The 24,146-nt window shown below is 48.5% G+C and overlaps 1 protein-coding gene across 7 annotated transcripts in view; it reads right to left on the reverse strand.

Annotated features, from left to right (window-relative positions):
• The window catches only part of TESC (tescalcin), a 41,001-nt gene that overhangs the window by 12,333 nt on the left and 4,522 nt on the right, over nucleotides 1–24,146 (reverse strand). For 3 of the 7 annotated variants that reach the window (XM_088659826.1, XM_088659823.1, XM_088659825.1), the window contains exon 2: nucleotides 19,371–19,633. The exons of 1 other annotated variant lie outside the window; for it this stretch is intronic. Coding sequence is in view for 3 of the 6 variants with exons in the window: in XM_088659825.1 (XP_088515951.1) it covers nucleotides 19,371–19,428 (58 nt within the window). In the remaining 3 variants the exon portion in view is untranslated. Of the gene's footprint in view, nucleotides 1–8,171; nucleotides 8,246–19,370; nucleotides 21,378–24,146 lie in introns of those variants that run through there. 3 more of the 7 variants (XM_088659827.1, XM_035098565.3, XM_088659824.1) reach the window with 2 other exon arrangements.

The raw sequence follows: 24,146 nt of genomic DNA on the forward strand, positions 1-24,146 counted from the left end.
AAGCCATGTGTGCAATCTCGAGGCAGAGGAGAGCAGAAGAAGTAAGGGTTAAGGCTCTTCCTCTGATCAAACTGGAAGTCCCACAACTGTTTTGCATTGCAAAAGAAATACAAATTAACCTGTCAGGAGATGCTCAAACATCTCCCTTAGGATTTGGCTGCGATGCAAAACAAGACCAGGAAGGACCATTTTGTCCTGGAATATCCAAGGGCGCTCTTTGTGTTGAGGAGGAGCCTCCGTTGGCATGAATGGTGCAGTAGAGCAGGTACATCCAACAGGCAAACCGGTAGATCAGTGTTTCTCAACCTTTTTTGGGCCACGGCACACTTGTTCCGTGAAAAAAAATCACGAGGCACACCACCATTAAAAAAGTTAAAAAATTTAACTCTGTGCCGCCCTATATTATAATTATGACTGTAAGAAACACTTGCCAAATATTGCTTTCCGGCGGGTTAGTGTTGTGTATTGGCGGCCGCCAGGCTCGTTTGCATTGAGCTTTGGGAAAGAGGAGGAGAAATATTGCTTTCCGGTGGGTTAGTGTTGGTTATTGGCGGCCGCCAGGCACGTGACAATGCAAATCGCCCTTCTCGTCGCCGCACGTCGCGGCACACCAGCCAGCGTCTCGCGGCACACTAGTGTGCCGCGGAACAGCGGTTGAGAAACGCTGCGGTAGATCATTGGACGTCTCTGGTAGATCACTGGCAGATCACTGGCTCCCCCCAAAGCAGCTGAACAATATTGCATTTTTCCCTGCACCCCAAAGAAACAGCTTTCCTTCTCCCCCCAAAAAAGCTCAAAAACTTTGAATGGATCCCCCAAAACATGGCTCCCCTTCCTTAAAAAAAAAGCTCAACATCGTTGACCTGAACCTCCAAAAAGGGGGTAGATCACCGCCAGTTTTTAACTCTGTGAGTAGATCACAGTCTCTTGGGAGTTGCCCACCCCTGTGCCAGATGGAGCCAACTTTTGCTCTCAGTGCTGGAGTTGCTGTTGCATTCTTGCGCGTGCGTGCGTGCGTGCGCTCGCGCACACCCACCCACTCCATTCCACTGACACTTCTTCTTTGGGTTGGGTGCACAACAAAACAAAACCTTGCCCTCTCCCCACCTCCAGCTGATAACCCGATAACCGCTTGCTGAACACTGGCGGGTATTTGCCAAGTTCCAGGCTGTAACTGATACGAGTTCGACTTCTGCCAATATAGATGGGAGTGCCTGGTGATTATCAGTGCCCAGAAAAAGCCACATACCTATCGAGACTGGTTAGTGCCTAACCATCCATTGCTCCCGCTGACTTAGGATCATAGAATTGTAGAGTTGGAAGGGGCCCAAAGCATCATCTAGTCCAATGTTGCTCAAACTTTAGGTCTCCAGCTGTTGTTAGACTACAACTCCCATCATCCCTAGCTAGCAGGACCACTGGTCAGAGATGATGGAAATTGTATTCCAAAACAGTTTGGGAAGCACTGATGTAGTCCAACGCCCCTGCGAAGCAGGAATCACAGCCAAATCACAACTTAGTACAGGGGTGTGGAACCTCAGTCCCAGGAGCTAAATGCGGCCCTGAAAGCTTCTCTATCTGGCCCTTGGGACTCTTCCCAGGCCACACCCCACAGGCCATAGGCCACAGGCCTCACAAGTCCTTTGCTCTCTTGTCAAGTGTTTTTGCCTGGCTGGAATGTGTCCTTGGCTGCATGGAGGGTGGAGAAGAATGAAGAAACTTGGCTACTGTACAAAAATAACATTTACATTTGTGGTTCCATCACCTTTTGCCCGTGGCCCTGCCCATCATGGGTGCAAGGTCCTTGGATGGTTTTCCTAAACAGAATTTGACCCTCTGGCTGGGAAAAAAGACCCCCGGCCTGGGTTAATGCCTTCCTCCAGGAGCAAAGAAGCTCAAATCTGCTCGTGACTCAGCAACTTCCTTCCCACGAACTGCAAACAAAACAAAACCCGAAGGGAAACTCTCTCTTGGAGGCCAGCTGACGACTGGCGCTTGTTAGGATTGTTAACGCTGACTCATGAAATAAAGCGGCTCTGCTCTACTGGCGATGTCGAGAAGCCTCAATCTCACCACCGCTCCCTATACAACTCAGGTAAAACCCACGTTTTGTTGTGGGAGCTTTCCGCCTGCTCTTTGCTTAAGCAAATCCCAGAGTGGTGAAAAACATCAAAGCACATAATGCACAATGATTTTTTTTTTAAAAAAAGAGTAAAAATAAAACAAACTGGGGAATACCTGGGGGTTGGTGAGGTTGACCCCCATCAAGGGGGCAGGACCGAGAGGGTCGCAAACAGATCACCACTCTGGCTCAGCTCTTCTGGCGAGGGCTAGAAATGCGGTAGGGGCTGAGAGTACAAGGGCTCAAGGGAGCTTTGGTACGCTTCTGAAAACAGCCAGCGGACAAGCCTGGTTACAATCCAGTGTGCCACTCTGGCAAACAGTAGGGAATCTGTGATCCTTTCCCCACTTTTGCCTCTGGCCCTGCCCAGCCCTGCCATGCAGTCCCCCTAAAATTGCCCCAGAAGGAATGTGGCTTTCCAGCTGAAAAGGGTTCTCCCCTCCACTCTAACCACTAGGCTACCTTCTAAAAGAAGAGGGCCCGATTCAGGGGAACCACGGCGCAAGCATTTTCCTGATCAAATTATCCCAACCCACCCCCCACCCCACCTTGCCATCCATTTCCAAACTGCTATTTAAACCTGTGGGGCCAAACATACAGCTACTCAAACTATGGTAGACCGGAGACGGGTCTTTTACCCTGGTGGATACACTGACCCAACAGCACCGTGTTGTCAGGGGTGAAAGCAAATGTGCCCAATTGGCACATGGGATTCCCTTTAGCATTACGTAGCTGGGTGGGGGAGGGACGCGGGTGGCACTGTGGGTTAAACCACAGAGCCTAGGGCTTGCCAATCGAAAGGTCGGCGGTTCGAATCCCCGCGACGGGGTGAGCTCTCGTTGCTCGGTCAGTCAGAAGGTCAGAAGGAGGGTGGCAGCCAGGCAGGCTGACTGACTGACAGGCATGGAGAAAGGGAAAGGTTTTTCGCCCCTCTCTCGCAACACCAGAACTCATCGAGATCCAATGAAACTGAATGTTGCAAGATTCAGGGCAGAGAAAAGAACGTACTTCTTCACACATCACATGTGTGGAACTCCCTCCTGCAGGAGGCAGTGATGGCCACCAACTTGGATGGCTTTAAAAGAGGATTGGACAAAATAATGAAAGAGAGGGCTACTGATGGATGCGAGCTATGAGGACTATGCTCTGCCCCCAGGTGCTGGAAAGTGCAGGAGGGGAGACTGTTGTTCTTTTGCTTGAATCCTGCTTGCTCGTTTCCCACAATGGGCACCTGCTTGGCCACTTTGAGAACAGGAGGCTTGACTAGATGGGCCCTTGGCCTGATCCAGCAGACTCTTCCTATGCCCTTGTGGCTTGGCAATGTCCACTTGCCCCCAATAGCTCCTGTTTTAAAACATTACTAATTATTTGGTACGCGGGTGGTGCTGTGGGTTAAACCACTGAGCCTAGGGCTTGCCGATTGGAAGGTCAACGGTTCGAATCCCCAAGATGGGGTGAGCTCCCGTTGCTCAGTCCCAGCTCCTGCCAACCTAGCAGTTCGAAAGCATGTCAAAGTGCAAGTAGATAAATAGGTACTGCTACAGCGGGAAGGTAAACGGCGTTTCCATGTGCTGCTTTGGTTTCGCCAGAAGTGGCTTTGTCATGCTGGCCACATGACCTGGAAGCTATACGCTGGCTCCCTTGGCCAATAACGCGAGAGGAGCGTCGCAACCCCAGAGTCGGCCACGACTGGACCTAATGGTCAAGGGGTTCCTTTACCTTTACCTTAAAATTTGGATAACAAACTGATATGCAGTTGTAAACATTGTCATTAGGACCCATGGAGGGGGTGGGTTGGGTCCTGAGATTGCCGCAACCCCAGAGAGTGCCGCAACCCCAGAGTCGTCCACGACTGTTACCTTTAGCTGGGTGGGGGAGGCATTTTAACACCCCAGATTACAAAAAAACAAAAACCCAAGAACTTCTGGATGGACCTATTACCCCGACCTCCTCAGTTGGTAGAAGGTGAAACTCTTAAGGTAGAAGGTGAGACTCTTAATCTCAGGGTCGTGGGTTCAAGAACCAAGTTGGGAAGAAGATTTCTGCATTGAAGGGGGTTGGGCTAGATGATCCTCATGGTCCCTACAATCCTATGATTCTATGATCCTTGATCAAATACTTCCTACAGCTTCCCAAACTGGTCTTTATGCCTGGCTGTGACCCTCAGGCATGGCTCCTTTCACCTCTCCGGTGCGAACCATCACAATACGGTTCTGCTGCCTTTGTCGACGTCACTGTCATCAAATTGTTCGAATCCAATCTTACGTATTATGCAACAAATCTTGAAAATAGGCAGCGAACTTTAAAAAGAAGGGGTGGGGGTGGGGAATGAAACCTTGAATGCTCCGGAAAATAAAAATCCCCACTCCAAATCACTCATGGTATCATTCGATCATTGGGTTCCCACGTATATGTACTCTCATTCCATCGCAGATGCTGCAGATTCCAACCCATGACCTTTATGCAGCTTTGCTATTTTAAACACAAAGCTAATTTGGGGGTAGTTTTTCTTATTCTTACAAAAAAGGGACCCCCCTCCCATTTATTTAGCTTTCTATGTGCCCTCCTCCCCGCCTGCTACTGACTTTTGACATTCTCACTGCCTGACATCATTATTGCCATGGAAACTAAGGGACCGATAAATCTTTAAACATCTGGAAGTTTAGTTTACTTTGCATTTACATTTTTTCTCTTTGTTGTTGTTTCTTAAAAGGCCCATAAAAACTTCAGGCACTTAAGGCTACAAACAAGAATGGTGACTTCCTAAGACAGGCTTCCTCAAACTCGGCCCTCCAGATGTTTTTTGGCCTACAACTCCCATGATCCCTGGGCTAGCAGGACCAGTGGTCAGGGATGATGGGAATTGTAGTCTCAAAACATCTGGAGGGCCGAGGCTGAGGAAGCCTGCCCTAAGAGGTTGCGTTCCCCCCCCCCTTCAGTACAGGATAAGTGTGTGTGCATTTGGAAAGGAACTTCCCACCAGTGGACAAAAAACCTCAAGGTTTCTGTTTGCAAAATGGAGAGATTTGGAGAAAATACTGCCTTCTGCTAGTTTTCAGAACAATTCTGCAATTCCACGACTAGTTCACTGAATCTTAGCCTAATCTTATGGAATTACAGAATTGAAAGAGAGCCCAGGGGCCTTCTAGCCCAGATTAAAAATACAAAAGGTAAAGGACCCCTGGACAGTTAAGTCCAGTCAAAAGCAACTATGGGGTTGCGGCACTCATCTTGCTTTCAGGCCAAGGGACCAGGTGTTTGTCCACAGACAGCTTTCCGGGTCATGTGGCCAGCATGACTAAACCACTTCTGGCGCAATAGGACAACGTGACGGAAACCAGAATGCATGGAAACGCTGTTCACCTTTGCACCACATTGGTACCTATTTATCTACTTGCACTGGTGTGTTTTCAAACTGCTAGGTTGGCAGGAGCTGGGACAGAGCAATGGGAGCTCACCCCATTGTGGGGATTCAAACCGCCGACCTTCCGATCGGCAAGCCCAAAAGGCACAGTGGTTTAGACCACAGCGCCACCAGCTCCTGCAATGCAGGAATCAGAGCTAAATGCAATATTGGTGGCTGTGTGGATGCAAGAGAGAGAGAGAGAGAGAGAGAGAGAGAGAGAGAGAGAGAGAGAGAGAGAGAGAGAGAGAGAGAGAGAGAGAGAGAGAGAGAGAGAGAGAATGCCTTCAGCTTCTTGGGAGGAAGGGTAGCCTATATAAATTGAATCCATTAATAAATAGCAGTGCTAACAAGCGATGCAGCCAGGGATTGCTGGAGGGAGGGGGAGACAGGCACTACTTTCTGCCACCACCAGAGAGAACATGGCAACCACCACCGCTCTTCTTGCACAAGCTCCATCCTGCTCATTTTCCAAACCATCTGCTCTTCATCCGGAGGATGACGTGACAAAGCTCGTATCAAAGCTGTTTGCGGTGGCTGTCGAGGAAACAGGCCTCCGGAGAGACCCGCGTACAAATGTGCAAACTAGCCAAACTGTCTAGTCAGTGGCCACCCTCACATTTAAGGAGCACTCAGTCAAGTTTTGTAGCACCTCTGGTGGGAGACACGTCATGCTCCTTCTGGGATAGGTTGTCCACCTTTGGTCCCCACCCCGCGCTCACCTGTGGCTCCTAGAAGCTGCCAGCGTGAGACTGCAGCCACACCCTGGGAATCGGCTTTGTCTGGGCGGCTAAACCAGGAGAAGGTAGCCAATGGGTCTCAAACCTTCAGCGAGTTAGGGGCTTCCTCTGCATGCAAAGACAGGCTCTAGCACAGGCATCCCCAAACTGCGGCCCTCCAGGTGTTTTGGCCTACAACTCCCATGATCCCTAGCTAACAGGACCAGTGGTCAGGGATGATGGGAATTGTAGTCCAAAACATCTGGAGGGCCGAAGTTTGGGGATGCCTCTTCTAGCAGGTTGAGAAGCAGGTCAAGAAGGCAATTTCGATACCTGCTGCAGAGGGAAGTGAGGGGCAGATGGGGCTTGTCAAACTGGGAAGGTAACCCATCTAAGAGAAGGGAAACTCTGATCCTAAACCTCTGCTTCTTCTTTGGGAGAAGAAAAGGCTAAGGAGTAAACCCTACACAAATCTGGAGTGGAGTCCCTAAGTACGGTTGGATGGCTCCTTGCACGCCTCCTTCCAGCAACTCCTGCAGCCACGTTGGTGCCAGACATCTTGCTCTGCTTTCCTTTGGACCACATCAGCAAGACCTGGGCAGCCCAGGACCTCCAGGCACACTATCCGGACTTGCGCTCTGGGGAGGTCACTTTGGTGCTGCTAACACAGTGATTTGACTTCACCTCCAGAAGTGCACTCCATTGTCTCTTGAGACAGATGATGCCAGCAACAAGTCAGATTGGGAAGTCTTACCCGCAAAAGGCATCTGAATTGTGCAAGGAATCAGAGGGCCTGGATGTCTCCACCAGCACTGTTGGGTCACAGAGTACAGAATGTGGTGCCTACCTCAGAATTACAAGAAGCCGGAGGCAGAGGGAGGGTACAATGTATACTTGAATTTTTAAAGTAAGTTCCTACTCCTCATGGTTGTAGACTGAAATAAAACCCCAAAGCACATAGTCATAAGAATGTAAAGCAAGCCGAAGGGGTGGGTAGGTGTGTATCCAGCATCCTGTTCCCGCAGTGGCCAACCAGATGGGAAACCGTCAAGCAGGATTCGAGCACAAGAGCAACTCTCCTCTTCTGTGGTTTCCAGAAATTGGATCCACAAGCATCACGGCCTCCAACCATGGCAGCAGAGCACAGCCGCTATTGCTAGTAGCCATTGATCATTTTCTCTTTCATGAATGTATCCAATCCTCTTTTAAAGCCACACAAATATTGAAAGTGGGAGTAGGGTGAGCACAGATGATCACAAATGCGTAATAAAAAAGGATGTCTGGAGGGGGCCCGTCAATTTTTCCTTCGTGCCGTCTTCCTGACTTGGGGTTGGGGTCAGGCAACCAGGGAAAGCCACAGACATCCCATCCTCCACTTTCCAATTCCCCCCACCCCCTCTAATCTAATAGAAAGCTTGGCTAGCAGAGACTCCAAATCTGCAGGCATTCCCAGCTGTGTCCAAATAGACGCCTTATGAAACCCAAATTTAAAGATCTTGTTTATATTCAGTGGAGTAGCTTGTTAGGAATGCCAAAAGCACTTCCAATCAGACCATTTGTGAGGCTCCTGACATTTCAGGACACCTCTCTGATGATGCCTATAAATCCATGCTCACGTTAACTGCCAGCCCAGCCATTACCTAATTAACCGTTAGGTAATGCAATTACTGTTAATTAGATGGGGCCCGTTGCTCAAATAATAGGTTGAAACAGGAGGAGAGGCCCTTGCAGGCCAAATCTTGCCATCTGGGCTCTTTCCTTCCTGGGCAGCTTGGCCACTTTTAAACCCACGGGACAAAAAGCCTTCTCCACTTCTGACACCATTTGAGCACTTGTTGCTTTGGAGACGGCCCTCTTCTCCTGTGTGCTTGCTCCTGTACTGCTGCGGTGATGGTAGGACTCGTCCAGCTCTCAATTACAGTGGTACCTTGGTTCTCAAACTTAATCTGTTCCAGAAGTCTGTTCCAAATCCAAAGCGTTCCAAAACCAAGGCGCGCTTTCCTATAGAAAGCAATGCAAAACAGATTAATCTGTTCCAGGCCTTTAAAAACAACCCCTGAAACAGCAATTTAACATGAATTTTACTATCCAACGAGACCATTGATCCATAAAATGAAAGCAATAATCAGTGTACCGTACTATAAAAAAAATAAGACAGTATTGTAGATGATAAAAATTAAAATTATTATTTTTTCTTACCTGCATTGTTTGGATGGGGGGGCTTTTTATCCATTTCTGCAGTCACATAATCAATCAATCAATCAATCAATCAATCAATCAGTAGCTGAACTGGGTTCCACACAGTCACAAAAACAAATTAATCGAAAAAGCCTCAAAAACAAAAACGCAAAATAAATAGCAAAAACAAAAGTGCCAAATTTCATCCATTCCGGAAGTTGTTTGACTTCCAAAATGTTTGAAAACCAAGGCGCAGCTTCTGATTGGTGCAGGCGCTCCGGAAACAATAGCCGACAGCAGCTTCCGAAAAATGTTTGAAAACTGGAAAAACTTACTTCCGGGTTTTCGGTGTTTCGGAACCAAGGTGTTTGAGAACTAAAGTACCACTGTAATGGATTATAGGGACTCCGGATGATCTCTAAGGCTCTCTTCTCCAAAGCGAATGCCCAGAAAAGCAGAGGGCAGGGAACCTGTGGCTCTCCAGATGTCAGGTGCGAACCTTGACACAGGAATTTGCCTTATTAAAGTCAGGTCACTGAGTCCATCAAGCTCACTACTGCCTACCCGGACTGGCAGCAGCTCTCCAAGATTTCAGACAGGAGTCCCTCCCAGTTGGCTGCTACTAGCAATCAGTGCAGGCAACACTGAGGTAGGTCCGACTGACCCCACATAAGGCAGTTTTACTAAAGCATGGGGCATGGAGTTCCTAAGTTCCTAAAGCATGGGGCAGCCCAGAGCACTGGAGCCATAGTTCCTAATTTCAACCTGCATCTACCAATCATTCCACCACCGTACATGCCCATCACATCTCCAGGTTTTTCTCTGCAGGTCATGAGGACTAGAAACTTAGGAAAAGCAGAGGTCCTCAGGTTGCTCCATAGCGCCTTCCACTCACAGGAGCAGGTTACGCCCCTTAGTACAACAGCAGTTTTTTGGGGGGCTCCTCTTGTTTCAGAGGGATTTTGATATTTCAAGACACTCCTCAGCTCATGCTTATAAAACCTCAATCACGTGGTTCCACCCTTCTGGAGAGACTTCGTGCCATTTTGGATTTCTTCTTCTTCTTTTAAGAAATGCTTACCAACAGGTGTATGTACCCTATTACAGGCATGTCCAACAGGTAGATCATGATCTACTGGTAGATCACTGGATGTCTGCAGTAGATCACTGGCTCCCCCAAAGAAGCTGAACAACTGTGGCTCCCCTAAAAAAAGCTCAATATTTTTATTTTACCTCCTCCCTGAAAAAACTCAACAACTTTGACCCGAACCCCAAAAAGGGGGTAGATCACTGCCAGCTTTCAACTCTGTGAGTAGATCACAGTCTCTTGGGAGTTGAACAGCCCTGCTAAGGCATGCAACCATTCATCACAGCAACTGCTTGACTTACAGCCTTGCTGCAGCTTTAAACAACAGAGCGCCAACAAATTAAAATAAAATAAAATACTGCCACTGGGGATTTGCTTTCCCGTTTCTAAGTGATCAGTTCCTTCCACCCACTTCTGCTCCTGGAACAGGATCCGACTGCAGCGCTTTGTCAGGTCGCCACTCCCTTCTGCCATCACTGTAGCTGGTTTTGCTCCAGCGATAGAGAGTTGCCCCTCTGCGCACTCGCTTTTGCACTTCTGCAGGGCCTGTTAAACCTGTACAGTTGCTGCTGCTGTTGTTTTTCTTTTTAAAAAAGATGCAGGTTATAACATCTCTGTCACCTTTTGACCATAAAGATGCCGAGCTCGAGTGAGGCCATTGCTGCGCCCATAATGAATCATGGGCCAATGAGAACTTTCAGTTTCCCCTTTCCCCTTTTTATCGCACATCCAGGGCGTGGGCCACTCGTTTCCTTATCTGCGGTTTGGGAACAGCAGAACTCCCTAGCCTGGAGGTACCATTGTCTAGCCAAGGGGGTTTGCATGCACTGCCCTCCGCTGCTCTAAGGGTTGGACATTCCAGGGAGAGCTGGCTCAAGGCATAGATCCAGACAGTGCTTTTCTTACAAGAGGGACAGGTCCCCAGAAGCAAAAGGTAAAGGTAAAGGGACCCCTGACCATTAGGTCCAGTTGTGACCGACTCTGGGGTAGCGCGCTCATCTCGCATTATTGGCCGAGGGAGCCAGCGTATAGCTTCCAGGTCATGTGGCCAACATGACAAAGCCGCTTCTGGCAAACCAGAGCAGCACATGGAAACACCGTTTACCTTCCCGCTGTAGCGGTTCCTATTTATCTACTTGCATTTTGACGAGCTTTCAAACTGCTAGGTTGGCAGAAGCTGGGACCAAGCAACGGGAGCTCACCCCGTCACAGGGATTCGAACCGCCAACCTTCTGATCAGCAAGCCCTAGGCTCTGTGGTTTAACCCACAGCGCCACCTGCGTCCTAAGAAGCAAAAGAGCACACCCTAAAAGACACAGTGCAGAACCTCAAGCCTGAAAGCGGCCCTCCAGACCTCTCTATCTTAAGGTTACCAGATTTTTTTTCAATGAATCCTGAGGCTGCTACTTATATAACAAAAGGGGGGAATGCAGGTTAGCAGCAGCATCACGACTCAAGTCACACAGAAGGTGTGCTCACGTTACACTGAACACAGGTGCCCTCCATCTCCACACACACCTGTACAAGAGGCGTTGTGAAAAAAAAGAGTGTGCAATAGGGTGATGACTTTTTTACAACCTCATTTCCCTGTATCATAATTTGATGAACTTTAATTAAACATTAGATAAAATATTACTTTCAAAGAGATTTGATAAAAAAAACCCTCATGCACAAAATGATTTTAAAATTTTTATTTATCAGTTTTTTGACCATTTTTAAGTCATTGTAAGCAGATATAAAATTGAACCCAAGCTTTAGAGTCACATATATACAACATTATATAGGGTCATCAAACACACAAGGAAGCTTTTTTTAGCTGCAGTAACAGTATAGATGCCGCTAGAGGACGATGTTTTGCTACCTCTCCTGTAGGTTCTTTTCCCAGCATGCCTGGCAGGGTCTGCTGGCTGCAGGGCAGTCTCGAGCAGGTCACGTGCCCTGGTGCTGAGGGGCGGAGATCGCTCCGGCGCCCCCGCCCTCGCAGGGTGCAGCATGGTTTGCGCACCGTGCCACCGGGGGTCTACCTAGAGCCGGCCCTGGCTGGCTGAGTTTTGAGGTCCCAAAAAAGGGCTTTTACCTTGCGCAGGTGTGACATTTGTATACCCTAAGAACACTCTCCATTGTGGAATGTGGCATTGCGTCCAAATTTGATACAAAATATATACGTATATAGAATTGTTAATACAATTTTATGAAATGGTAAAACGACATACAAAAAATTTAAAAAATGGTTTGGCGTGACCTTTTAAAATATTTCAATGAAATATACCTCATTTTAGTCATTAATAGGCAAAAGTTCACCCATTTGTGCTACAGGACTTTTTTTTTAGAAAAAATGGAAAAAATCATCACCTTAGTGCGCAATTACAGCTCCAGCTGTTGTATACACAGGCACACAGACTGCACACCTGTTGAATGTCACCTGTGAATAAATGTAAATGTTTACAGCTCCAGTGTTTGGGCACACAGATTGTGTGGCCCTAAGGTAGAATTGGCTTGAAAACAGCCTTGGGTACCAAAAGCCAGCTGGAGGAAGAAGCCAACTGAGTCAGCTAACCATCACCTAAGAGAGAATGTTCTATTTAGAGCGTCTTCTTTCTCGATGCACCCCATCACCATGCCTCAGCAAATATGCTTTATTCCCAGAAGAGAAGACTGAAATAAACATTTTTTAAAAAAAATGGCTGAGCAAACTATTCTTTTGCAAGAAAAGGGTCAGCGATGCCTCTGGATCAGAGCAACAAGCCCCCACCACGCATTTCTTTGCTGCCTGTTAGCTGGGCCAGGCACCCAAGCCTTGGCTACAGATAGGAAAAGGTAAGGTTTGATTTGATTCCTTGTATTTCTGTGCCGCTTTTCATTCAAACGGATCTCAAAGTGGCTTCCAAACAAATAAACAACAGTAACATAACAAAGAACAGAACAGAACGTCACAAGCGCAGCATAGAGCCTATAAAACAACAGATCACCAATAAGGCAATTGCAATCTATGAAATGCTATGAACCAAACAGGAGCTTAAAAAAAAATACCACAGCAGCAGCGAGAATTTTATTAGCTAGGAATTGGAAGAATGAAGATCTACCTACAGTGGATGAGTGGCAGTCGAAGATGATCGAATTTATGGAACTGGCTGAATTGACCGGGAGACTCCGTGACCAGAGGGAAGAGTTGGTGGAAGAAGATTGGAAGAAATTTAAAATTTATTTGAAAAATAATTGTAATATTGAGAATGTTTAAGATCTGGAGGCATATAGAGGTTGTAGAAAAGGATTTGTTGATATTTTTTTTCTTTTTCTCTTTTTAATATAGTAAGTTTTAGATATAAGTGTGAATTAAGTTTTGAATGGATTATGAAATGTGAAATGAAGGTAAAAATAGGTTAAGTAAGTTATAATAAGATTTGAATCATGATTTAGAAATGACTAAAGATGATATACAATGAAACGCAGTTAGGAGGGACATGAGGAAGTCAATGATGTCAGGGATTTAGATATATAAACAGGACTATATTATTTTTTGTTTCTTTGTAATGTTTGGGGACCCAGGTGGCGCTGTGGGTTAAACCACAGAGTCTAGGGCTTGCTGATCAGAAGGTCGGCGGTTTGAATCCCTGCAACGGGGTGAGCTCCCGTTGCTCGGTCCCAGCTCCTGCCAACCTAGCAGTTCGAAAGCACGTCAAAATGCAAGTAGATAAATAGAGACCGCTCCGGCGGGAAGGTAAACGGCGTTTCTGTGCACTGCTCTGGTTCGCCAGAAGCAGCTTTGTCATGCTGGCCACATGACCCGGAAGCTGTCTGCAGACAAACGCCGGCTCCCTCGACCTCTGGAGCGAGATGAGCGCCGCAACCCCAGAGTCGGACGCGACTGGACCTGATGGTCAGGGGCCCCTTTACCTTTACGAATGTTGCTTTTCTTTTTTGTATGTTATTCTTTTTGTATGTTTGTATTTTGTACATTTGTTGTATCCCACATGGGGTGTGACCCATGTGGTTTGTTATTATGTGTTTTTGTTTTTCTTCTGTTATAAAACCCAATAAATAAATATTTTTTCTTTAAAAAAGGAGCTTAAAAAATAAGCAAAGCATCACAATTATCCCATCCAGCAAAGAGTTAGATATGGTGTGAAAGGGGTCTCTCTCTCTCTTTCTGTGTGAGAGTGTGAGAGAAGAGCATACAAAGAGCGCTGCTGGATCAGGCCAATGCCTGTCTAGTCCAGCAACCTCTTCTCACAGTTGCATGTTCAACGCCAGTTCAAGGTGCTTTTTTGCAGGCTGGTCTGTGAAGGATTTCCTCAGTGCTGTCCGCCCCCCTTTTCCTGAGTGGCCCTCTCCCTCACCAGAACATATTATGTGAATTTATATGCAGAATGGGGGGCGGGCGGAATCCCATATATTTCAGAATAAGCGGGCTTCTTCCAAAGTTAAGAGCATTGAATGGAGATTCTGTGGTCCCATCTACATTGTACATTTCAAGCAGCATCATGCCACTTTAAATAGACGTGGCTCCCCTCACAGAATCATAGAATCATAGAGTTGGAAGAGACCGCAAGGGCAATCCAGTCCAACCCCCTGCCAAGCAGGAAACACCATCAAAGCCTTCTTGACATATGCCTCTCAAGCCTCTGCTTAAAGACCTCCAAAGGAGGAGACTCCACCCCACTCCTTGGTAGCAAATTCCACTGCCGAACAGCTCTTACTGTCAGGAAGTTCTTCCTAATGTTTAGGTGGAATCTTCTTTCTTGTAGTTTGAATCCATTGCTCCATGTCCGCTTCTCTGGAGCAGCAGAAAACAACCTTTCTCCCTCCTCTATAGGACATCCTTTTATATATTTGAACATGGCTATCATATCCCCCCTTCTTCATATCCTCTTCTTCAGGCTAAACATACCCAGCTCCCTAAGCCGTTCCTCATAAGGCATCGTTTCCAGGCCTTTGACCATTTTGGTTGCCCTCTTCTGGACACGTTCCAGCTTGTCAGTATCCTTCTTAAACTGTGGTGCCCAGAATTGGGCACAGTACTCCAGGTGAGGTCTGACCAGAGCAGAATACAGTGGTACTATTACCGTACTTCCCTATACTCCTATTGATGCAGCCCAGAATTGCATTGGCTTTTTTAGCTGCTGCATCACACTGTTGACTCATGTCAAGTTTGTGGTCTACCAAGACTCCTAGAATCCTGGGAACTGTAGTTTGTTAAGGGTGCTGAGAGTTGTTAGGAGAATTCCTATTCCCTTCACAGAGCTACAATTCTCAAGAGTAGTCTAGTAATTTTCTTCTGGGAATTGGAGTTCTTTGAGGAGAGAACCCAGACACAAACACACACACACAGGCACACCTGTTTTGTACATTATTCTTTTGGAGAACTGCATCCTGAAATTGGGAGAAGTGAAAATTTCAGTGCACAGGTGTGTTTCAGTTCACATATTGTTTCAGAATATGCATATTAGGGAGGTTTGTGTCAACATCCGAACCAGATCAAATCTCTCCCTATTCTTTAATAATAATAATAATAATAATAATAATAATAATAATAATAATAATATTTATATGCCGCCCACCTGACTGGCTTGCCCCAGCCGCTCTGGCTGGCTCCCAAGAGAATATAAAAAACACAATAAAACATCATCAAACATTAAAAACTTCTCTATGCAGTTAAAAGAGCTGCATTTCATAGTGGTTACAAATTGAAACACCACATTTACCATTTAAACAAGAACAACAACAACAACAAAAACCCCAACAACAGAAATCAACAATGGATGCCAAGAATAAAACAGAGCAGAGCAAAAATTACTAATGAATTCCCTGAGGAAACAAATAGGATCCCTGGGAATTTTTTTTTGAATTGTACTTGCTGCAGCGCCTTCCAGGTTAAGAAATCAATAGTTTCCAAGGGCCTGCAAGGGCTCAGATGCACTTTGTGCCATAATTCTTTGTTTGTTCATTTGTTGTAGACCTTAAAACAAGAGCCTTTCAGCTGGATCAAGCAAAAGCCAAGCTGGTCCAGCATCCTATTCTCACAATAGCCAACCAGATAACACCCCCCCCCCCAAGGAGAAGCCCAAAAGCAGGACCGAGCGCAACAGAAACTCCCCCCCCCACACACACACACTTTTGATTCCCAGCAACTGGCATTCAGAGATATGCTTGGATATTAAATTTCAAGGAAAGGCAGGGTATAATTTTTAAAGGGAGCAGGACATTGATGTTTTGGCAGCTAAACCTGTTCCCTGCCCTCTTGGGAACCCCAGCCATAGTGGACGGATTCAGAGCAAATACACATGCATGTGCAGCGCACACAGATAACATGCGTTCCCTGTCTTGGTCACACAGGAGAAGGAGAAGAAGAAGAAGAAGAGTTTGGATTTGATATCCCGCTTTATCACTACCCGAAGGAGTCTCAAAGCGGCTAACATTCTCCTTTCCCTTCCTCCCCCACAACAAACACTCTGTGAGGTGAGTGGGGCTGAGAGACTTCAGAGAAGTGTGACTAGCCCAAGGTCACCCAGCAGCTGCATGTGGAGGAGCGGGGAAGCGAACCCGGTTCCCCAGATTATGAGTCTACCGCTCTTAACCACTACACCACACTGGCTCTGGGGGCATTTGAATCTGGGGGCATTTGAAAGAACTTCTTGGCAGCAGACACTCTGCTTGGCTGAGGGAGGTTTTCTCTGTATGTCGTCCGTCCCCCCAGCGTTTTCTTAGTTCCTGAACTAAGTAAGACAGAACCTCTCTGCACCTCTCTCCTCAAATCATTTTTTTGTTCCGTTTGCTCTATCAGGGCTCTTCTCAACAGGGTTTGTGTCATTTAAGTGATTTTGTTAACGGGATGGACCACGTATTTGGGGAGGGGGGGGGCTTGTCCGAGAAATGAAAGAAATTTTGGGTCGATGTAATAAGCAGAAATTGAAATAACTGCTATGGTCCATGGGGTCACGAAGAGTCTGACACGACTAAACAACAACAACAACATATGCCCTCCCAGCAGACCTCCTGGTTATTTTTAATCGGCTATGTTAGACATCTGCCCTTAACAGATAAGGAAATTGTCTTTCCCGTATTAAGAGCTGCCCACATAGAAATCTGATACAGTACCACTGGAAAAAGATAAGAACTCTCACAGGAAAAGATGGGTTGACTCAAGTCTGAGGGACAGCAAACATGATGGAACTAATGAACTAATGAATTAAGAGTAAGAGGGAGGTCAGCCCCACAATTGCTCTGTAGAAAAAAAATAGAGTCTATTTCTAATGTACTGGTCTAATAAAAAAATTCCTTCCAGTAGCACCTTAGAGACCAGCTAAGTTTGTCATAGGTGTGAGCTTTCGTACCTATGAGCTCATACCTATGACAAACTTAGTTGGTCTCTAAGGTGCTACTGGAAGGATTTTTTTATTTTGTTTTGACTGCGTCAGATCAACACGGCTACCTACCTGTAACCTGGTCTAATAAAGTTGGTCTCTAAGGTGCTACTGGAAGGATTTAAAAAAATTTTTTTTTGTTTGGTCTAATGAAGTGCAGGATAATACAGTCCTAAGCCATAAAAATGGAAACTGCTCACTGAAGTAATATATACAACCCATTTCTAGGTGTGTACGAGATGATTGACTTGTCTCATTACTGGCAACGCATTCTGCTCCTTCTTTTCTTCCAATGTCACATTTTGCAGGTGTTATATCTTCAAAGTATAATAATAATAATTTATTATTTATACCCCGCCCATCTGGCCGGGTTCCCCCAGCCACTCTAAACATACTACAGCTATTATTATGGCTGTTGTGACACTTGCTACAACTCTTCTGTTATCACACAGCACATAGTTCAACTATGGAGCTCACTTTCTATGATAACCATCTTCAAATAGCCAAAGGGCCATCACATGGAAGAGGGAACAAGCTTGTTTTCTGCTGCTTCGGCGTCTAGGACCTGAACCAACGGCTTCAAGTTACAAGAAAGAAAATCCCAACCAAACATTAGGATGAAATTTCTGGCAGTAAGAGCTGTTTGACAGTGGAACTGTCTCCCTCGGAAAGTGGTGGGCTCTCCTTCCTTGGAGGTTTTTAAGCAGAGGTTGGACGGCCATCTGTCAGGGATGCTTTAGCAGAGATTCCTGTGTTTCAGGGGGTTGGACTAGATGACCCGTGGGGTCCCTTCCCACTCTAAGATTCTATGATTCTCTCTCTCATAACACCAGAACTTGTGGGCATCCGATGCTACCAAATGTGGAGGTAGAGCATAACCATCATGGCTAGTAGCCATCGATAGCCCTCTCCCCCATGAATTTGTCCATTTCTCTTTCAAATACATCCAGGTTGGTGGCCTTCACTGCCTCCTGGGGGAGAGAGTTCCACTGTACGCTGTGGCCTTTTTTCCTCTGCCCTAAATCTTCCAACAGCACCGAGTTAAACTATGAACCTTGCTCCCACACAGGAGGCAGGGATGGCCACCAGGTTAGGTGGGTTTAAAGGAGCATTGGAGAAAATTCATGGAGGACCAGGCTATTGATGACTACTAGCTTCTGAATACCAGTTGCTGGTGGGGAGGGAGGGAGGGAGTGTGCTCTTGCACTCGGGTCCTGCTTGCGAGTTTCCCATTCAGGCATCTGTTTGGCCACTGTGAGAGCAGGATGCTGGACTTTATGGGCCATTGGCCTGATCCAGCAGGCTTTTCTTAGGTTCTTACCACTATTAAAAAGGGGAGAATGCCTTGGCTATTAAGTCTGCAAGATGGCGGGAGTGTGATGAGCTTACTGGTTTTGGCAAAGCCTTTTTGATGTCTCCAGTCTTATGGGCCGGACATTGAACCCTCCCCTAACCCTGTTCTGGCCTTCCTGTCACTAGACACCAACCAAGACCCTCCTCTTATACATGAGACCCAGCTGCCAGGCTGTGTTTACCTCTACCCTTCTAGAAACCACCTCCCCTTGGAAAGACCCCAAAGGAGATGGCAGGAAGTTTGTGATCTGGCTCTTTCCAAGCATATAACACAACACAAAAGGCCCAAACTGAACACGATTGTTTTGACAAAGTATGGCTCCCATAGATCAGCTATGCAAACCAAAGTAAGGTTGTTGTCACGCCAGCTTCTTGCTGGGAGAGAGGCTATGTGATGGGCAGTTGAAGCCTTGGCAATGCAGTCGATGATTCAGTTATTTGACAGTGTCCTCACTCAATGTTCCTTTCTTAATGTGGCTGAGATACGCATGTAACACTACAGGGTTTGTCGGAGCTGATGAACGTCATTTTATGTTAAAACCATATCTATACTATATACATATAAATGTAAGGCTGTCATCACGCAGCCCCCATTGGAGGATCTGTAGTCCAGGGTGAGCGGGTTGGCGAGCGACATGGGTGGCAGCAACAGTCCTGTGTGTGTGTGTGTGTGTGTGTGCACGCACACACACATCTCTATATCTTCATATAAAAGTATGTGATACAGATGCAAAACTCCAGGCTCTGAACAGAAAAGCAGGTTGCACATGCCAGCAAGCACTCAGAAAGCCCAAACCGCAGCCTGCAGACACAAAACGCTTTGCGAAACTGGTGGTCTCCTTTGCAAACTTCCTCTTCCCCCCCAGCCGAGCGGCTTCTGCTAGACGCCACCATCACTTGCACGCACGGACATTGCCAGGATTTCAAAGACATTGCTGAAAGATAAGCGCTCCTCTCACCCACAGAGGAAAAAGCCCGGAATTGCTCAAGCCACATTCTTGCGCCAAGGATCAGCTGCCCTTGGGATGGGGGGGCGGGAAGGGAAGGGAAAGCGGGAGAAAGCGCAAAACCCTCCCTTCCCAAGTCATGCAGGGGAGGGAGGTCACTGGGGAGCGACGAGAGGAAAGTTTAGCAGCTGTATACTCACAGCCCGTCTTGTCTGCAAGCTCCTGGATTTCGTCCGGCACCGAGTGGGAAGAGCCCATCTCTGCAAAGGCGGTTGCAGCTGTGGGTAAAATCCAGGGCCCCGGACGTGGAGAGGGAGATGAACAGCTGAAGAGCAGGCAAGTTCAGGAGAGTCCCGGCGAGTCGCAAATCAGCAGCGCCGGCGCAAGAGAGCAGAGGGACTTGGCTGCAGGTGCAGCCGCAGCAGGGGCTGGCGAGTTTTAAATCTCGAGGAAGCAGGAGCCACTAATAGAGGAGGAGGGAGAGAGAGAAGGCTCCCTCAGGGTCCAAGAGCCGGCCATGCTCCAGGCACACCTGAGGAACCCAGTGCTGGTTTCTCCAAACATCATGAAAGCCAACCCCACTGGGAACGCGCTGTCTTCTGTTTGTTCCACGCAAAAATCTCCTGGGGGAGAGGCAGCCATGGTAACAAGGAAAGCGTCACACCTCATTCAGCATTGGAGGGGGGGGGGTGGGAACTGGCACATATTTATCTGCTTTAGCCACTAGCCCCTACAATTTACTGCATCCCCAGTTGGTAGAGCGTGAGACTCTTCATCTCAGGTCAGGGTCAGGGGTTCGAGCCCCACATTGGGCAAAAATTCCTGCATCACCTGGGGGGGTTGGACTAGATGACCCTTGGGGTCTCTTCCAACTCTATGATTCTGTGCTGTACAGGTTTCCTAAAACATTTCAAAACAAGGACGCAAGAAGGGCCCTGATGGATGAGGCCCGAGGCTCGCTCAATCCAGCATCTTGTTGTCACCTTGGCCAGCCAGATGCCTCTGGGATGGAAAGCCTGAAAACAGCATTCGAGCCCCACAACACTCTCTCAACTTGCTAGGAATCATGAGGAATCATTCTGCTTCCAACAAGGGGGCAGAACATAGACATCGTGCCTGCGGGAAACCTGCAAGCAGGATCCGACCACCAGAGCGCTCTCTCTTCCTATGGCTTCCAGCAACTGGCATTCAGAAGCATTGCTGCCTCAGACTGTGGAGGCACGCTACAGAACCATCGAATTGTAGAGTTGGACGGGACCCTAAGGATCATCTAGTCCAACCCCCTGCAATGCAGGAAAATGCAGCTGTCCTATACGGGTATCGAACCGGCAACCTTGGAGTTATCAGCACCATGCTCTAACCAACTGAGCTATCCCAGCCATTGTGTCTTGTAGCCATTGACAGCTGTCTCCTCCATGAATTTGCCCAGTCCTCTCTTAACACCATCCCAGCTGGGGGCTGCCGTCATGACATCTTGCGGGAGCCACTTCTGCAGTGGCCAACCAGGTTCCTGTGGGGAAACCTCTGAGCAGGATCTGAGCACAAGAGCACTCTCCCCTCCTGTGGCTTCCAGAGCCAACAACAGGCAGAGCCACCCCAATTGGTTGTAGGAAGGCAGGCAGGCTGGTGGGGATTGGCTGAGGGCATATTGAGATTGGTGAGGCAGTGCCCCCATCTGCCCTAATGAACAGCCTCCCGTAAGATCAGTTAAGAGACAGCCTCTATCCTAAGGGTTTTTAAGGAGGAGAATTGGGGGCCAAGTGTAGTTTGTTTGTAGCTTAGGGATGGAGGACTCTTATCACTTTCAGTTTCTCCTTTTTCATTTGTTAAGCTCGGTTCCCCATTATCAGTTTATAGTTAAAGCCTCATCAGCATTTCAGTGCAAATTCCTCCCGAAAGACACATTTCTGCATGCAGTTTTGCCACAATGTACACGGTTTTTGCCAAGCCATCTCCTTTAGTTGAATGCATTTTGTCTGCTGTTTTCATTTTTATGCCACCATTCCCCCTGTCTGTAAGACTTCCCCTCCTTTCAGCTGCTGCTTTTGGAAGTGCAAAAACATTTTAGGAGAAGCTCAAGGAAGAAGCAGATGATCAAGCCTCTGCCTCTGCCAATAAGTCTTCCTCTGCAATTCATTTCTTGGCCTCTTGCCTGCTTGTCTAGAGAGAATTATGGAACACACTGTTTCAATGGTGCAGGAGACTGAAAAACAAAACTTTGCAGCCTTTTTTGTTCTAAAGGAAGCTTGTGACGTTCAAGAGAAGGCCCAGCAGCCCCCTGTAGGACAAGTTTGATTGGTGGGCGGGACAACCCACTTGTCAATCACCCAGCATGATGATAGACATTCTAGGTTGTTCTGCCCACCTGTCAAAGTCACTTGTGCGGTGTTTCCCAACTGCCTGACCTGCTATTCACCTTACAGAGCGACATTTCTCAGAGTGGTTTGACAGTCAATCCCTCTTAGCTGGGAATTCTGGGAATTGTGAGGGTGAACAGGGGTTTTTCCTAACACCTCTCCGCACCCTTATCAAACTACACTTCCCATGATTCTTTTGGAGGAAACTGTGATGGGCAGACCGTTGAGTCAACCTCCAGGAGACTCTTAGCCAACCATGGCAGGGATGAGAAGGGTCCCATCAGGCAGGAGAGAGGATGGAATAGGCTCATTTTGACAGATTAACTGCCAGATAGGGCCTGGCTAGGAAAGCAGTTTAGGGAGCTTAGGGGTTTGTCCAAAATGATAAGCCTGACAAATCTCTCAGGTAGAGGGAAAGGTCCTAGAACAGGGGTCTGCAACCTGAGGCTCCGGAGCCGCATGTGGCTCTTTTACACCTTTGCTGCGGCTCCGGAGCGGATATGAGGGGAGGAGGCGTCCGAGCCATGCACCGCCTGAGCCATGCGGCGGCGCCCGCCATGCTCGCCAGACACTCGCGCGGTGCCCACTGCCGCCGGAGCACACAGCTGCCGCGGCGCGCTGTATGCCTGCGCCCCGCACAGCGCCCGCCAGAGTCCACAACTCCGCTGTGTGCGTGTGCTGTGCAAAAAGGACGCAAGGTGACATTAGCAGCCCGGGGAGCGTGGTCGGCCCCCTCCCTGCATCAGCCCCTCCCCGCCGCATTTCTGCATCCAATAGGCTCATGGGGGCTGAGTTATTCATTTTTTAAAACGGGCGCGCTTCTTCACGCCCAGCAGCAGAAAAGGCTTGCGGGCTCGGAGCGCGTGTTTGCTGCTGCTGCTCCTGCCTGTGGCCTCCTGCCGGCCTGGTCAGGAGATTGAGGTAGATGTATTAATCAGTGCGTTGATTCAATATGAGGAAATTTTATAAGTTCACTTGATGGGAGCAACACACATGAAACCATACAGGTGTCCTAATAAGGGAGTCAGAGTTTTGCCCATTCCCAGTAATCAAGGCAGCCCAAACTCAAAGTTATTTTTATAATGACGAGGATGACATTGGGCCCTCATTATTAATTATTATTTACATCAGGCACTGATTATGATTTATGGTACACTGGGGCCCTGATTAATTTTCTATGGCATTTTGGGGCATTGATTATTGGGCATAGCAAATTTTGCTATGGGGCCCTCTGATTTCTAATTACGTCCCTGTTTTGCGGCTCCCAGTTTGTTTGTTTTCTTCGGAAACGGGTCCAAGTGGCTCTTTTTGTCTTAAAGGTTGCAGACCCCTGTCCTAGAAGTTGGCTAGAGCTGTTTTAGGTAAAGGGTAAAGGGGCCCCTGACCATTAGGTCCAGTTGTGACCGACTCTGGGGTTGCGGCGCTCATCTCGCTTTATTGGCCGAGGGAGACGGCGTACAGCTTCCAGGTCATGTGGCCAGAATGACTGAGCCGCTTCTGGAGAACCAGAGCACTGCAAGGAAACACCGTTTACCTTCCCGCCAAAGCGGTACCTATTTATCTACTTGCACTTTGACGTGCTTTCAAACTGCTAGGTTGGCTGGAGCTGGGACCGAGCAGCGGGAGCTCACCCCGTCGCAGGGATTCGAACTGCGAACCTTCTGATCGGCAAACATGGGTGTACCCACCATGGGGCAGGGGCGTGCAGCTGCCCCCCCCTAGAAGGCCAAACCGCGGGCCCGACTAGGGAAGCAAATACCCTGCGCAGGCGCCCCGCTTGTTAACACGGGAGGGGAGGGGGGGAGGAAACGCTGCTGGTGCCGCGGCTCCTCGGCGGCGGCTCCTCCTCTCAGCCCGCCCTGCCTACATTTGCACCAATTCCTGCCCACTAAAGCCTTCACGCCTCCCAATGGAAAGCCCTGCCGGGCGGCAACCTCTCCTGCCTAAGAGTTCTGCTGGGCTGGCAAGCGAAGGAGACACGGCTCCCTGCATTGGTTGCAGCTGCTGCCGCGCTCTGCCTCCTGGTGGGCTGCACTGCGATCGTTGGCACCACGGGCTGGGAAGCGCCCCCTTCCCCCCTCCGCACCCCCTACCCCCCCTGAGTTAGGAGTTGCTACTGAGACTCCTCCTGGGCCGGGAGAGGAAGTGCACCGACAGGAGCCAGTTCAGCCTCGGTGGGCAGAAGCCCGCAAAGGAGGAGCCACCCGAAGGCGGTGGTCGTGGCTGCTGCAAGGAAGCTGTGGGGGGCGTTTGCACCGGATTGCCAGCGGCAGGAGTAGCCCAGCGGCAGTGACCCTTCCTCGCCGCCCCCCACCCTCGGCAATAAGAAAGGAGCTGCCTTGGGGGGCGGCACAGCTCTCCGCTCCCCCTGCGTGCATTGCCCTCTCCGGGCATTGGCTGCTGTTTCCTTCTTTGCAATGCCGCTCTCCCTTGCTGCCCCTGCCGAGAGAGGGGCTTTGAGGGCGGGGGAGCCGCTGCCGACACCGTAGGGTCGCAGCTGGGGGGGGGCTCGCCTGCGCTGCGCCACCTCACCTTTCCCATCTTTTGCTCCCTTGCGATGGGGAGGCGGCGGTGGCAGCTTCTTCTTCTTCTTTGAGGGTCTCAGCTTGTCGGGGGGTC

Source organism: Zootoca vivipara, chromosome 16, assembly GCF_965207765.1.
Source record: "Zootoca vivipara chromosome 16, rZooViv2.hap1.1, whole genome shotgun sequence".
NCBI classification, from domain to species: Eukaryota; Metazoa; Chordata; class Lepidosauria; order Squamata; family Lacertidae; genus Zootoca; species Zootoca vivipara.